The 16,406-nt window shown below is 43.9% G+C and overlaps 2 protein-coding genes across 2 annotated transcripts in view; one reads left to right on the top strand and one right to left on the bottom strand.

The window, feature by feature from the left end:
* Nucleotides 1–2,754: 2,754 nt before the first annotated feature.
* LOC131888174 (uncharacterized) lies at nt 2,755–4,609 on the top strand. The gene is made up of 3 exons (XM_059236961.1): nt 2,755–3,124; nt 3,252–3,530; nt 4,278–4,609. Exons 1-3 carry the CDS (start codon nt 2,919–2,921, stop codon nt 4,546–4,548), a joined length of 756 nt encoding a protein of 251 aa, XP_059092944.1. The 5' UTR covers nt 2,755–2,918; the 3' UTR covers nt 4,549–4,609.
* A 1,620-nt stretch (nt 4,610–6,229) lies between these two features.
* Nucleotides 6,230–16,406, bottom strand: part of LOC131888750 (uncharacterized) — a 41,792-nt gene continuing 31,615 nt past the window's right edge. Inside the window, exons 3-5 of the mRNA XM_059237676.1 lie at nt 11,182–11,406; nt 9,519–9,965; nt 6,230–7,423 (exon numbers count right to left, since the gene is read on the bottom strand). Coding sequence (XP_059093659.1) covers nt 6,865–7,423; nt 9,519–9,965; nt 11,182–11,406 — 1,231 coding nt within the window. The 3' untranslated portion in view covers nt 6,230–6,864. The remainder of the gene's footprint in view (nt 7,424–9,518; nt 9,966–11,181; nt 11,407–16,406) is intronic.

The following is a 16,406-nucleotide window of genomic DNA, read 5'->3' as shown; positions in this document are numbered from 1 at the left end:
AGCATCCTGATCTGTGACTACAAGATCATCTAAATGCTCAGCTTGACAAGCCTTGCCAGTCCCAACAAACTCATCAATAGAGCAATGGACTGTTGCTCCTAAACTCAGTGGAGTTGAAAACATACTAGAGAACTGATCTCCAAGTATGTTGGCCATAGCACCTACATTGTCTATGGCTTCCCCATCGACCTCAAAAGGCCCTACAGCGTGTTTGATCTTTCTCTTAGAGTTTGCATAAGAGAAAAACGCCTTGAACCACAATTTTGCATTTCTTTCTGGAATTTGACCATCATGGCAGTATTCCTTTTGCCAAAATGCAAAGGAAAGAGAGAGTCATTCCGGCAATCTTCAGCTTATTAACTAACTAGTCTGAAATGCCAGAATGCCTTTAAGTTATGTCTGACCATAAGCAATATTTATTTAGTGAGTTGGAATATACGGCCCGAAACCGCTGGGTAGACCTGGCAACTCTGCTCGAAAACAATCGGGTTCCCCTTTCCCTGCCCTGGCCATGGCCTGGCCATGCCCTGGCTCGGTCAGTCATTCCTGGAAATGCATCCAGCGTAGTGGCTGCTGGGCCTCGTCCCCGTTGCCCTTCTTCTTCTCGAGAGATACGAGGCCGACATCCCCTTCTACACCTTGGCCTTCGGTGTGGTCCTGGCCTTGATCGCCGCGGCAATCGCCTCCGTCTTCGTTGCCCTAGACCATTTTTGAGGCCACGAAGCCAGAGACGAGGGCGACCATACGACATCAGGAAGCTGGTCAAGGACGTGGCACGCCTTTCAATAAACTAAGGGGTAATCTTCTAGCGCCTGCATCATTTGTACCGGCGTGAAAAGGGAAGTCGACGAAAGCTAGCCTTTAGCCAAGCGAGTATCAAGGAACACAGGTCAATTAATAGGATACGATCGCAGCCTCAGTTTGTTTGTTTTTTTGTACCCCTTTGCGCCCAAGCGCCATCTTTTGGATACGTAGTGATGTATCAACCTTGAAAATGACACAATTTTTTCCGGCCATAGTTGAACTTTTGTTGCATAAAGAACTTAAGATTTGATCTTTTTAATTGTTTCTAGCACTATCCTTCGGTTTCTTTGAATAACAGTTTTGCTAATTACAACACTATTGCAATTCACTTATGCCACTGCCAAACCCTCTCAACGCATCACTACGTAAGCCAAAAGGGAGCGCTGGGGAGCAAAGGGGTAAACAACAACCTCCGTGAGCATATCCTATTGTCAGTGGTGATTGTCAGATAGTGAAGCGCGCGCTTCTCCTTCAACGATGGGAGCACGAAAGAACAGGAGCAGGGGTGGTGATTGATAGAATAAAAGATATGTCTAGAAGCGTCAGGGGAAATGTGGTGCACTGAAGTTGGACCATACATACTGCTAGTTGACTAGGAGTTTCGTTTAAGTTTACTTTCTTAACAAGTATAAGGTATTTCAATATTTTCAGCAGGCTTGAAACGTAAAAGGAACTGTAAGGGCTTTGAATAAACCTGTCGCATCATGTTTAATATCATATAAAGATTAAAAGGTAAGAAATATACCAATGAAGAACATATTTCATTTTCAGGGCTTAAAACCACTCAAAAGAGAAAAGAGAGCTTCCGTGTTTTTAAATTTTTGGAGGGCTCAAAGGTGTAAAAACCTTTACATTCACAATCTTTTTAACAGTTAACATAAGATAACAGTTGCACCTTCTTTCAATACTGTATTGTCCGAATATTCTGTTTGTCCCAATTCAGTTGCCCTGTAATTATAACATCCTTCCTGCTTTTCCTGCTTGCCTTTTTGGCATACGATCAAGCTTTTCCTGCAAATGCAAATCGAATCCCAATACTTGACATGCAAAAGAGCAAATGCACAAACATTTGCATTTTGGGCTGAGATCACTTCACTCTGAGAGGTAGCTGAAATAAAGCACTCAGATGAACCAAATTTGATCAGGAAACCTGCATGGTTAAAAGTATGCATTTAGGGGTCAAAACTAGGAGACAATTTTGAGGGCGGCTTTTGATTTCTATTCTGGTACATGGACTCTCAAACGTTTATCTGTGAGCCCTCTTCAGGTGTTTTTTCTGAGGTACTCGGTTGCCTATAGGCTACCCTAAAGGACTAGTCAGAGAAGCGACACTCACGAGATTTCTGAGATTTTTTTGCCTCCCTCACGGCTGCCTGGTGTGTGCAATGGGGATCGACTTTGAACAGATTTAGTTACGTGATTCTCAAAATTACGTTCCGAATTCAGGGAGCCAATGAGTTGATGGCATGGCTCGTTTGTCTGCTTTGGTTGAAACTGAGTACCACAAGAGAAGTCGATCAGCCGGACGCCCTGCTGTCCAAGTACCAAAATGTGTTCAACGCAAAGTCTCAAGTGGCTTGGTTAGAGTGACTCTTCTCTGACAGGCCCTCTAGTTTACCCCCTTCGTCGCCTCCCCTTTTCGCGCCCTCGATTTTGGAGAAATTGCACTCGATTCCGGACTCTTAAAAACAAGATATTTTCTTAGAAATTCGCAAGACGACGGATTTTGCTTGACCTGATTCTATTGGAATACTCGAGTCCGGCAAGAATCTCAAAAAAATGAAAGGACTTGTACGCCAGCACTAACCATCAATTTATTCGGATTCATAGATGAAACGAGATCCAATGTTTTCCCTTTTGTCCCTAATGGCAATAAAAGCGAGAGCAATTGGCACCCAAATGATTCGAATTGTGTTCCGAATTGTGTTCTTCTGTGTATCTATTATCGCTTTCATCCTACCGCTCTCGTGACCAACGTTGGTAATCGTACCTCAAAATTGGGTCGCTCTAGCTCCTTGGGGATTTTGCGTTCATCAATCAGCCAATAGGCTAGTTTGAGAAATCCCCAAGAATGCTCCACAATCCCTAGTCAGTCGTGTTTTGTTTCCTCAACAATGAACATTGTTATCACCATCATCATCTGTCTGTTGGTGGCCTCGGTGGCCTTGGCCACTCGACCTTTATTGAGACCGGAATTGTCCATGTGCCAATCGCGGAGGGCCCATTTCGTGCATCAAGGTCAGAACTATCTGTTTTCCTGGATCGACCAGACCGCTCCCAAAATGGATTGGATTGACGCGCGGAACTTTTGCCGTCAAAGGTCAGTATGGGCTACTACTTACTCGGTTTGTTCCACCCACGATTTTCAATTTTTCAATGAGGTCAATTGTCTATCGGGCGTGCCGTAGGGAGTTAGTTCATTTGACTGTCTATATCATATACTGCAGATGTATGGACGCCACCTCAATCGATTCGGCCAGCCAATGGCAAGCCTTGAAGCGGGTCATCGAGCCCACGCTGAGGGCGGATATGGGCGATTTGTCATCTCGAGAACCCGAGGATCGGGTGCCGGCAATTTGGACCTCTGGCCGGCTCTGCGACTTTGATGGTTGCGAAAAAGCCGAACATTTCAAGCCCATTCACCTCAAAGGCTGGTTCTGGTCCAGTAATAATCAACGCATGAGCGACACCGATTGCGTGAGCGGACAAAGGCGATGCTTTCACGAGTAAGTACTGTGTTGTTGGTTTGCAAGAATCGGGAGCTGACGGATGTGAGTCTAGGCCTCAAGGGTTTGTTTGATTTTCACGCCGAGAAGAATTCAAAGAAGTTTGAATGTTTACAATTGGCTTTTCAGAAGTGTTGAACACATGAACAGCAGAGGGCAGAAAATAACTAAATGCTATATGGTTATATTAGAAAATCATTTTTTCGCTGGGTGAAGCCTCTTTTACCGATCCTAGGTGTGGAAACTTTAGACGTTCAAGAATAAAATACGTATATTTTCTATTTAGTCTTATGTTTAGGTTTGTCGTGGGATGACACTATTAGGTTTTAGCCTTTAGACAGGGATTTTAATGCAGAGTCCATGTGACTTTGGTTTCAGTACCTTTTTGATGGCTGACCCGAGATGCGATTCAATGAGAGGGTTGGTCTCAAACCAGAGACTCTAGTAGACTTAGACCACTTTTTCGTGCTTGTCATTGTTGGAGGATGGGAGGCCCTTGTGACCAGATTAATTCCGAACCCCGAGTGCCATTCGCTCTAACACACTTTAACGTCGCTATTTGTACCCCATAATTTTGCTGCCAATTCACATCAATAAAAACCGTTCATCAGATATGGGCTTCTACGGATACTCGAGTTGAAGTAACACACTGTCAGATCCTAAGAGGAAAACGCAATGGTTGTGAATGTGTCCTTGGCCCAAGGTATCATTAATTTGTTACTTTTATCTGATCCTTGATGTTTCTAGGTGGTCCAACCATGGCAAGTTCGGCTTTCCTCAGCCCGACAGTCGCGAATTGCGCGAGGAAGGCTTGGAGGGAAACGAATCGTGTTTGGCACTCCTTTTCAACGCTTATTCCTCTTCCTCTTCCTCCTCCTCTGCCAACAACAACTCGGCAGAAGCTGGGCTGAAATGGCACGACAAGGCATGCTACCACAAGATGCATTTCGTTTGTCAAGATTCCAAGACCCTTCTCCGATACGCCCGACGAAAATGGAGAGGGACCAACATCCCCTAAAAAGTTCCTAGACCAAGGAAAAAAAGAAAGTAGAATAAAACCGCCTGTTCCTCTCGAAAAACTTTCATTTCTTTGTTCCAATCTCGTTTAAAGAGGTGCTGGGTGAATAGCTAGTAACAAATACCATTTTGATATTTTCTTTGTTTCCCACAGTAAATATTTTTGACTGCCTGCTCGGAAGCACCTAGAGCATTCGCCAAAACTTCAAATTAGCTATTGAGACTTCTGGCTCTCCAATTAGTGCTCTGATTTGACCGTATGCCAAACCGTTCCCGTTTCTTTGGCCAAATGATTTACTTAATACTCAATCAATCCTTATCAAAAAGTGGAATAGTATTACTCATTGCAATCCCGAACCGCTAATGGGCCAATATTTTGCGACTATTTTCGCATTAAAACCATAACTCGACATTCCTGATTAATGAAATTAAGCTGTCTGCCTTTATTAAGAGAAGAACGAAATATGGCCGCTTTTGTAGGTCGAAGAAGGAATGAGTAGCGAGTAATTTTTGGGTCGTTACGATTACACCATTTTTCATGTAATGAGATTATATTTCCACTCTCGGAAAAAGGAACAGATTATTTTTAACTTTGTGACCCCTGTCCTAAAAATCATAATAACAACTCGAGCAGGGCAAAGTGCCCGGCCACTGAGATCTATTGACTCGAGACCAATCCAATAGAATTGCAAATGGTTCTGATTTGCGAATGGAATATTTCATTTCCAAAGATTGAACAACTTCCGTGCCACACCCACATGATAGCAAAACCATTACTCGTGGGGCGGCGTGGAAAATGTTTAACATATCCTGTTTATTCCTCATGAACCACTCCCCTAGAGTCTGACAGCTTTCATTTGTCATATCCTGGACCATTTTGGACATGAGAGGCCTCAACAAGAAGGTCGCTAGGGACCTGAAGCCAGCCTCCTTGAACCCCGTTCTGACAAGCGTGTGCGAGTAGTAACATACGATCGTACATCGACATGCACTGTACGTACTGCTAGCTTTGTGGTCACACTAGCTGCCTTTTCACCAACTCCTTGATTTTTTTATGCTGGGGCTTATCAGTTTGCTTTCAGCCTTACCGTCATTGGTCTTGAGAGCCCTGATGGCACCTGAACAGTCTGAAGAGGTAGTTAATGGAATGGGTGATCTGTTCCCAGCCCCATGCATGATCTTGATGACTATACGATTGGCGCAGGCTTTGATCTTTTAGTAGTTCCGGCTACAATTGGGTACAATTTTGTTCGTAGATAGACCTGAGAATGCTTATCTAAAACTCACCATTTATTAGACAACTCATAATATAAAATGTGTCATCAATTACCAGTTCTCAGAGGAAAGCGTTCTGCCAAAGGTATACGAACATTTTCAAAGCTTATTTTCGAGCTGTCGACCCATAAACCCTTGAACGAAATTTTGCACTGTTCAAGGCCATCCCACTTTGAGCTTCAAAAAGCAGATTGAATTTAGGTCCTCTGCCAGACCACTGGAGTCTTGGCCAGGCCTATCGGAAACTAACTTTATATCTCATTCGAACGTAGCTGATAATGCCTACCTCGCACACTCCAGTCCAAGTTGGACATACAATCTTATCAATAATGAGAAAAAAGAATACAGACCCCGGATGCACCTTCTGAATCCTGTGTGTCCGAGACAAAGTTTGGGAAGAAGTCGTGGAATGTCAATCTTGTATCTCTATTAAAAGAGTTTCCAGTGGATCCTTTAATTCATTCTGTGACTTGTTTTTTGCAGAAAAAGAAATAGTATTAACATGTTCCTCAAGGTGTTTTGACATTTCTTTTAGCTGGAAAAATAGAAAAATTAGCGTCCAATTATGTCCCATGGACAGGTCCCGAAAAAGACTCGAACTGGAAGCCGTTGCAATTGTTGTAACTTGCTCTAAAATCTACTGCATTTTTCTTATGTGTGATCTGACCTTTGAGTCTCGATTTGAATTTTTAGACGGGGGAACCCTATAAAAATGAAAAATTTTGTTGCTAAATTAGGACAATCAATATAGGAGACTGAAATTTTCAGAATCTAAAAACTGGAGCTGCCCAAACAACCTCTAGAAGGAGTACTTGTAAACCCACTGTTCTTGTACATAATGCGCATGTTGTCGTATCATGCATTTTGTTGGCAATATAACTTGGCCGCTATTTTCTAACAGACGACATCGCCGAATGTGTAGAATCTATCCATAAATATATTGGAACAACGTTATCATACATCAAATTTAGGAACCGACTGATTTTGCAGTGGCTAGCAATCGTACAATTGCAGTACGTAACATTAACAGTGATAGTATTCTTTACAAAAAGACATAAATAAGGAAATTCACGGCCGAATTGAACACGATGAGAGTGTGCGACAGATCATTGATAATGGACAGCCAATCCGGCCAGATCTTGAGACTGCCCACGTGGATACTTTCGTACAGGGTGGGCACGAGTCGCCACACGTGGCAAAAGATAAATAACCAAACAATGGACATGGAGATGCGGGTGAGGCGATTCTCGGCTTTCCGTTGCTCATCGTTAAACACATGGCGCCGAGAATCCAACAGGACACTCACATTGCGTGTCCGAGAGGGTCGTCGCTGACTTTCCGGGCTTTTGCATCGCGACAGCACGGGTCTCAATCTCGTGTTGCACACCACACTCGACGCTTTGAACGCCTCGGACGCCTCGGACCCGTCGGACCTCTCGGACGCCGTGGGGGACAATGGGAGTTCAAGGTGCTCTTGTAGACAGTCCACACAAGGCATGGTGTGATCCAACTCATTGCGGTCTTGGCTGATCGTGGTTTGGGGGATTTGATTGCTCTTCAGAGTGATCACCGAGGCCTTCCTATTGCTGCTGCTTGACCATCTGAAAGGGAACCACCAGTAGTGCTCATGAGAAAGTGAAAAAGATGATAAGAGCTTGACGACGACAAAATGCGAGTTAGACCTCGGCATTGTTCAGATAGTAGATTGGATGCCTTATCACGCAATACATGGGGCATTCGTTAGCCAGATCCTACAAAACGGGATATATAATCTTTGTCTTTCTGTGTTAGACAATGGTGGTGCTTTGGCTTCCGGTTGCCTTCCATTTCACAACCGGGTGACCTTGAAACCTGGTATGGTGCATTTGTCCCATTGTCCAAAGATGACTCGCATGCACATCTCGTAAGTTTTGCTCTACCACTTCTGCATTAGCAATGGATTGAAAAGGCTCAGTAACCAATCATAAAAGAAACAGAAACAAACCACTGAATTGATATGCGCGTAATTGAAGCATCCTGTTGTATGACCGAACGATGGATTATGATTTATGGTCACTCTGACAGCTGTCTCAAAGGTCAATAATCTATGATGAAGACAAGAAGGCATGAGACCAATTCTTGAGATAAGTGGGAAACTTCGGGGAACACTTTCGAAGTGGTACTTGGAAGTCAGAGGAATAACTAGTAGGTTCGGAATCGTCGTGGTTATTGCTGCCTCAAGGGTAGAATGGCGCTTGGATCAAAGATTCAAGGGATCGAAGGCTCAGATTACAAGCTTGTCTCAACCAACCGATGGTGAAGTGGACCCAGCGGTCAAAATAAAAGTCTTGGGACACACTTGAAACGTCATTCAGATAAAGAACCCTCCTCTTGTTTATTGTGAATACCACTCAAAAAATACGTTGTTTAAAAAAAGATTTACAAAAAAGGAGAAAATCCCTCACCCTATCGAGTATCATCAGGATCAATTGTTCAATTGCTCTTCATCCTCATTCCTGTCTGCTCTTGAGAAACCATGGTACTTATGGTTTCACCGACGTTACTTCTAATTGCCAACTATAGAAAATAAACTATTCAACTATTTAGTCCATGAAGTTTTTGACGGATTTATTTTCAACACATTGTGAAAACCAACGTATTCAAATGTCCGAACTTAACGTCTTATATTTTGGAAAGAGAATGAACCGATAGTTCGTTGAAGCTGCTTCTCACGAAAACTTTGAGGTAGAACAGACAATTGAAAAGACAGAATCGGGTTTTAATAATTTCAATGGATAGTTTTGGGTTGCATACTGTCAGCCTACGCATAATTTCATCCACAGAAAGAGCATTGTACAGGATGTTTAAGAAGAAACAGAGCGCCTAATTGTGTCCTTTTAGATCAATTAGATCAATGCTCAAATATGAAACCAAGAGCAGTGGAAAGCAAGGGATCAATTAAACCAAGAGCATATGCAAATGTGCCATAATGAGCAAATTCAATTCTCATTTCACTTGTTATTGGCACCATGTTCTGGTGTATTGTGAGTAGTGATTCAGTAGTAGATGAAAGGATATCACACTCGACCTAAATCGATGAGGCGATGATTGGATTGAGACCCCGCACCATAAAAATCTCGAAGAAAAAGTCAATGATCACAACCAGGCTTGTTGGCTCACAGTTTTTTTTTTTTAATCTGAACAGTTTTGATCCCTCGCCAGCCAGAGTTCAGGTCATTTGGGAAATCGATTCATCTTGCTCACTTTTCATTTCTGCGCCCGATAGACCAGAAAAATCAAGTCAGGTCAAGGACACTTGGATCCACATGGAGCTTGGGCTGGCCTGTTATCAAAGCCCGGGTTGACCATTTGAACAGCAATCTGGCTATACTAGGTCCCGTAAATCGTATGTTACTACATAACTCAGTGGCAAGCAGTTGAGCCGTACCGACTTCGTACATTTGAAATGGCAACCCTGGTTGGCTGATCTTGAAGGCTAGAGCGATGCTCTTTGGAGGGGCCCCATCGCTCTAGCCTCCTGATTATTCACCAAATATATGGAGCCGACCAATCCTAAGAGACCCCAAAACACGTAAAAGCACATCTCTAGACTGCCGCATGAAAAGCCAAAAGTCTAAGAATATGCAACACAGTCAATTAGGTCTCTTCTCATTCAAATAAGTCAGACTTCTTTACTGCCGCGGCAGCTTATCTCACCTTTTTATGAGAGGGATTCGATTGGAAGCCGCTCGATGATGGAACGAAAACCCCTTGCGGGAAAAGCCTCTAACCGATGACGTTCCCCGGGAACTCGGGTTGTCTAGGTCTCCAATGTTGGTGGCCGTGGCCCTTCGAGGTCGATTTCGTCCCATGGAACTGCCCAGATGAAAGCTCTGGTGGTTATTGCCATTGGTTCGCTGGTTGGGCAAGTCATGGACTTGATCAGACACCCATGAGGTCTGCATCATCTTCTTGAGTTCGCAGACTGTCTTCAAATTGAGGAAGAGGAGCGAGAGCAAGGGCAGAATCATGGCGAAGGACGTGTTCAACCCGAGACAATAGATGTTGTAGTAATTGGGATCGGCTCTCAGTGCAGTGGGGAACAATTGGACTTTGTTCACTTTTCGAGTGATGTTGATGACTTCAGACCAATTGGCATTCAACCTAAAAACGGATCAGCTCATTACATGGTGTACCGTCGTACTCGTACATTGGTAGACATTTGTATTCTGGAAGAGCTCTGGCCAGGAACTCGTGACTTGTTAAATTGCCCAGTATTATCGGGGGAACCTAAAATGGGCGGAATGGGAGAAGAGACCGTCCAATGAGGCGTATAAGACCCATCCCAATGGGTCGGGTCCAAAATTGGCGCGGCAGCAAATCCCCAATAACAATTTCAACCTTAGAGAATGAGCTCTCATTCAGGGGACAAAAGGGCAAGGGAATTACATTTCTTTGATCTTGGTGCTGATTATTGGTCGTTGTTTGGTGAGTTTCTTCGTCTCTTCGGGGGCTCTACCAGAATCAAACCATCAATCATTAGTAGATCAGTCTTTGAATATTTGACTGGGATGAATCTTGGTTGAAGACCGTAATTACGAGACATTTGATCGAGCTCTTTGCTCACTCAGCGTCAAAAATGATCCGGCATCAGTCCTCTTCCACTTCTGGATCAATTCTTCTTTGGAACAATGAAACGCACGCCAGCAAGAAAGCGTAAGGTCCTTAGCATCTGCACAATAGCTCGAGCGAGCCTCATTCAGCCGCATTTACATTGGATTTGGGGAGCTCGTGCTCTTTGCAATAGATGGATGTATTACTCACCAAAGTGGCAGGCCAGTCAAAATGTCGACTAGTCAACAATCCGAGTCTGTTCCATTATCGTGTGTTCGGAAAGTAGACTTGAACAAACCTTCTCGAGAGTTCGATCAGCCATGCGCAAGGCAAGATTGAAACAGTTTTGTCCTGGTGGATCAATCTTAGGGCCCAATGTGACCGTGCCTTCTATGAAGGCCCACTCAAGGACAATCACAAAGGAACAGACTCTTCCGTTTGAGATTCTTTTCGGTAATCGCTCCATTGTACCCAATGTACTCAGAGGTACTCAGAGGTCAAGGAAGTCTCCGGAGGTGGCGAATCATTCCTGTCCACTGGGACCGACTACTCTGGCTTCCTATTGTGACAGTACAGTACTCAAATTGGAGCCATCGGAAAGACAGGGAAGTGACGACACTTTAAATAAGACAGGTCAAGCGGATGGACCACCTTACCTTTTCCACCCTAATTTTGCCCTGGGGATTGGTGGCTTATGGCTCATGGCTAATGATGATATCATGCTACAGTGTCACCTAATAATCAAAGATTGTGGGTATGTACTCACTCAAATGGGAGACTGGTGCATTCGGAGGGATAGTCCAGACTGTTGAAGTTGATCATGGATTGTTGGGCCAATCCCTGGAACCCGGGATGGTCGGGTCGGATGCTCAGGTATTCGCTGCAATTGATGATCACGTGGAAAGTTCGGCTCACTTCCTGAGCACGGACCTCGAAGAACTTGGGAATGTAGAACAGAATCGGGATGATCACCACCCCAAGGACATGGAATCTGGAACAAAGAGCCGAGAGAAAATACACCTTGTGGTTCCTTTGACTTCGTCATCGTCGTCGTCGTCGTCAACTCCATCTCGATGGTTCTCGTGATTGGCGTTGGAAAGTTGCTACCGACTCGGATCGCTGCGTAGGATCAAGGTTCCAATCGATCTCCCTCGGAAAGCATGCATGCACACTCACCCTGAAGAGCGACAAAGTAAGGCTAATCTGTGGTAACTAATGCAATATCTCGAGACTTCCGTTTCCGATTTGATTAATCGAACCGTTCTCAAAGAAAGACATTGGAAGCGGTTCGAACTTCCAGCGACGAACGAAATGCTCTACTATATAGGTACGGAGTCTCGCATTCCTCCATTGTCTCGCCATTGATGAATCGAAGACGTGGCTTAGTTACATAGATGGCTAACTTATTTTGTACATCCGTTCAAGCTTGCTCCGGTAGCAAAAAAAAGAACATTTCTCTGGATTGTCAAAGAAGTTATGCTTTTTCATTCTGCCCAAGCGTTGTCTCCCTCTTTATGATGTCATCTTAAGCCTGAATATGGAACTGAGCCTTTCCCCGAAATTGACTGGCTGAACGCTTAAAGTGCTTGCCCGGCACTTATTCAAGGACAAAGGCGAATCAAATCTCAATTGCCCGTCTCACACCCTCGACAATCGTCATTATTATCTGCCATGACAAAAGGCCGGAAAACTACAAAATTACTCCTCAAGCAACATCATGTGTGCTCGAGTGCTCGGTAATCTATCTATCCATCTTCCACTCGAAAATCTAGGTCTATACATCACGATAATGCGATTTATTCAAGTTTGAGCCACTTCATGTTGTTCCCTTGCGTGGGATCTTGTGTTGTTTTCCCATTTCATCCGCAGAGACCCAGAGACGCAGGGAAGCAGAGATCTGTTCTCGTTCGGCCTCTGCATACATTCGTTCATATTTGTGTCACAGAGACAAGAATGTGTGCTCGATAATGAAGAACTCCTGTAATCGTCTTGACGAACCTCAAATGAGACAAAAAATGACTTGAGGCTTGGATGCCAGAAAGCCACTTTGAGCATTCCTCCGTCGGAGAAATCTTTTTCATTTCACGAACATTATTTCTCCGCGTTTCACTAGTTAGCCGTACACCAGGAAAATTGAGCGCATGCACTCCCAAAGGGCCCATTCCCCATAGGACCCCGGATCGCACTCAAGACAAGATTCAATAGCTGACCGACCACTGACCACTCATCCCATTCACATCGCTAACTATGAAGTTGGTCCATAGGGGAACCCGAGAGGCCCACCATTATATGCACCATGGGCCTCAAAGTTGGTGGGTGGAGGACGGAAAGAGGAGGGCTTCGAACACAGCCCTAGTAACTTGCTCCTCAGAGCTTCATATCAAAGTTTTCTCTGGTCGGGTTCCACTGAATCGAGCGGGTATCAAGTTTGCCACCCGAGCCACATCAAAAGGTTTCTACTCATTGTGTCCTTGTTTATGATCTTAAAGGAGCCAGAGTTTGTATCTCACTAGTGAGATTTGGTTTCGTCACGTTGAACCAGGACAAAGCACCGCAAACGCAGTGGTTGGGTCTAAGTAGAGGGATTGCAGATTATGGACTTTCCTTAGATCCGCTCTTTTGCACCCAATGATCTGCTATTCCAGGGGAAAAGGATTCTTCCTCTTTTTCTTACAGATTCAGTCCGTCAAGGATGGCTCTTCACTTATGTGAAAGGACTAAAATTCTAATCTTCTTGAAAAAGTGAGGATCCCAATTCCAGGAGCAGGAGTAGGGAAGTCCGAAAAAAAAAACCGTGCCTTAAATAGTCATGGAGGCACAATGTGAGGCAAACATTGTTGAAACTGAGGGCGCATAATCTTCAAATTGACAATCTATTGAAAAGCGGCCGCCTAAAAGCTGTTTACCATCCCATTGTTTTGGCATGACTCTAGTTATAATTTCAATGAGTTTGGACGTCCAAAGGTCACGCTACGCTGATTGACCAAAAGAGCTCATGAAAATACTTACTTGATCCTGCAGCATATGTGACCTGGAAGGGAAGGCAAAGTAGCCCAAAGATCTTGTGTTTCCCAATGGATGACAACTCGCCTTGCGAATTCCAACTCGGATTCACGATCACGATGGAAGGAGTGAATGAGCTTTCCAGCCTGCGAGTAGCTAGATATGAGGTTAAGATCCAACCGAGTATCTGGCGGCCATCCATCAGTTGACGGCCACGGAGATAAGAACGAGTGGTGGGAATGGTCTTTGCCAGCCTATCTATCTACGTAGCTCAATCATGAGTTTCCTTCATATCCAACGAACTTGGTTCCTTTGGTCGTCCTCGACGCATGACGACTCCTATAGTGGGGGTCTGTAACATTATGTACGTACGCATGTATATATGTATGTTGGTTTGCTTGGACTGTATATACCTTAGTTGTTGCTCTACCTTAGCTAGTTGTGCGTTTGGATCAAAGGAACACAATGTCATTATGGCGGATTATCTCGATATGCGTGGCTAGTTTGATCAACCCGGATCCCCTGCAATCCATGATGAACAGCATATGCATTGATGGTTCCAGAACAACAAGGCCATTTCCAAGTCCGCTCTTCTTTCCGACCCCAAAACACGGGCTCGGAAAAGGGATCGGGTGTATTCTGATGGTCTGGCTTGGTAGTCTTGAATAATTCGTGCGAGACTTTGATGCCAGAGGTGGGTAAGTCTGGACGAGTTCAATAATGGATTCCTGCTCCTGTTTCTGGGCTGGGAGGGACTTTCAGGGTTTCAGGGGAGGCACAAATAGAATGATCGCATTTGTCTAAAATTGAGTCAACAATCGGCATTGTGCCAGTCGGCCATGGTCCACGTACGTACTCGTACGTATGCACGTACGTATGTACAGTTGTACAGTACAAGACGACCAAGTCGGAGAGTTGTGAAACACTGAATTTGCATTCAAAAGCCTTTTCAGGCACACATTTGAACCAACATAAACATAAACGCATTCCCTGGAGTAGAGCTGCGAAAAAGCTCGGGTTTGTCCACCCGACGGAGTAATTAAGCCCAATTTATGAGCGCCGTTTCATAACGTATTTGACTGTTTTGACTGTTATGTACCTCGTTCCAAAACAATATACGTTCTCAATATTGATTCATGCCAATCCCCAAGCTCAGACATTGCCATCATCTAATGCTTTGAAATTTGATTCAATTTGGACTTGAGTTGGCAGGCATTTCTCATCAGGTAACTTTGGATTCTTCTATGTGAAGTATCATTCCTAATCGAAATTAGGTCCTCGTTTGAAGTCAGCTCGCCGATCAAGCTTTGACTGTGAGCTTCAACTTTTGAAAAAAAATGAGGTCTTGTGGACAGGGCTTGTGTGTAACAAGTTGCATTTGTTGAATCGCCCTTATTCAAAAGCCCAAGGAAGCACTACGAATAAAGGCAAACCTCCGTTCAAAACACAAACAACTCGGAGGCAGGCCAAGTGTCGAATATTTGCATATTGTGCTGAAAACGAAAGCCTCCTTGGGACATAAAAGTTCGAAGCGTTTCGGATGGCGCCAAAACAAAACAAATTGGCTCAAACCTTGCCATTTTTTAGCAATATTTTTTTTAGAAAGATTCCAAACCCAGCCACTTTAAAGTGCTGACAAAATAAGTTTAGGCGAAATCGTCGCCCAAGAGGGAGCTATTTTATCTTGATGAGCCTCTGCTTCAACTTGTTATGAGAAAGATAAGAAATCAAGGATCCTGAATGATCACAAAAAAACTCCAAACAAACGTCTAAACGATGCAAGTATAAAAAAATCAAAACAACGGTAGTACAGCCATTCTAAAACTGTCCTCTGATCTTGTTCGCTTTCCTAAGAATCCGTCAACCCACGCCATTATTCTCTTAGGCATTGCTATGAAACATTCTTGGACAAATCGGGTTCAGATGTTCGTTTGCTCTATTAATTTTGATGCTCCTTAGCGGAAATAAACTGACTTGTACTGCGTTTTTCTTTTGTCATTGTTCGTAAGTTAGGCTAGAGAACTCGTCAACCATTTATCTTCACAAAGTGAAATGAATCCACTTACTTAGTATAGTATAGCATTAGTCACTGTGCCGCCATCAATGACCATGACTGGCTAATGCTACTCGAGATAACAGATTAGATGTTCGATAATGTTAGATTTATTCTTGATTTTCTTAGTATACATACAACATGTCCATCGAGGCAACAGAGCATTCTGATTTAGTGCAACAATAGCATTAACATCAGCGTTGAATTGTCTTAAACCCATGGTCTTCCCAAGGCCCAATTTATGGGAAGGATCATTTGAATTGTGATTCATCTCCGAATACCAGAGAATGGCCAAAGTCCCCACCTCGGATCTTGGACATTGGCCATTGGGCTCAGGGCCTAAGGCCTCTGAGGCTCTTAAAAGGGCCTTGAAATATGACCCTGGCACCCACGCGAGTGCCGAGATCAATACGCACAGGGCTAAATTTCGTTGATCTGCTTGTTTGCACTTGACTGCCAGTCGGTCCCTTTAGAGTCCAAAGCTTTGGAACTAAGAAATCACAAATCCCTCTCCGATGATGGTCCTAAAGGTTTTTTTTTTTGAAAATGGTCCCAGCTGCCCCTGCCGAAATGTCACTTAAAATCAGTTCGATTTTCTGTTCAATGTAAGCAGTCGACCTGTGAATGAGTGAAAAAAAAGCCTTGGAAAAAAACAAAATGTTTTTTTGGCAAAGCCAAGGAGTCCTGATGTTTTCGCAATTTGATAACAATGCGCTTGCTCACATGACAGAAATGCCATCTGTTGTTGGATTATCAACGTTCCTTCCATATCACGAACATCACCAATAGCTCACTTATCTACCACCCTCGGGAAAGACCATTGCGTGGTACCATTCAGATCATTCACAGGTTCGCCCATTTGAGACGGCAAAGCCAGAACTTATGCTTTACTTGTAAGCATACATGTGCAGCAAAAACAACGTTGACCTTCTTGA

The sequence above is a fragment of the Tigriopus californicus genome, chromosome 10 (genome assembly GCF_007210705.1).
Source record: "Tigriopus californicus strain San Diego chromosome 10, Tcal_SD_v2.1, whole genome shotgun sequence".
Classification (NCBI taxonomy): Eukaryota; Metazoa; Arthropoda; class Copepoda; order Harpacticoida; family Harpacticidae; genus Tigriopus; species Tigriopus californicus.
Note: the sequence above shows the minus strand (reverse complement) of the source record. Positions and strands in the feature narration are given on the sequence as shown.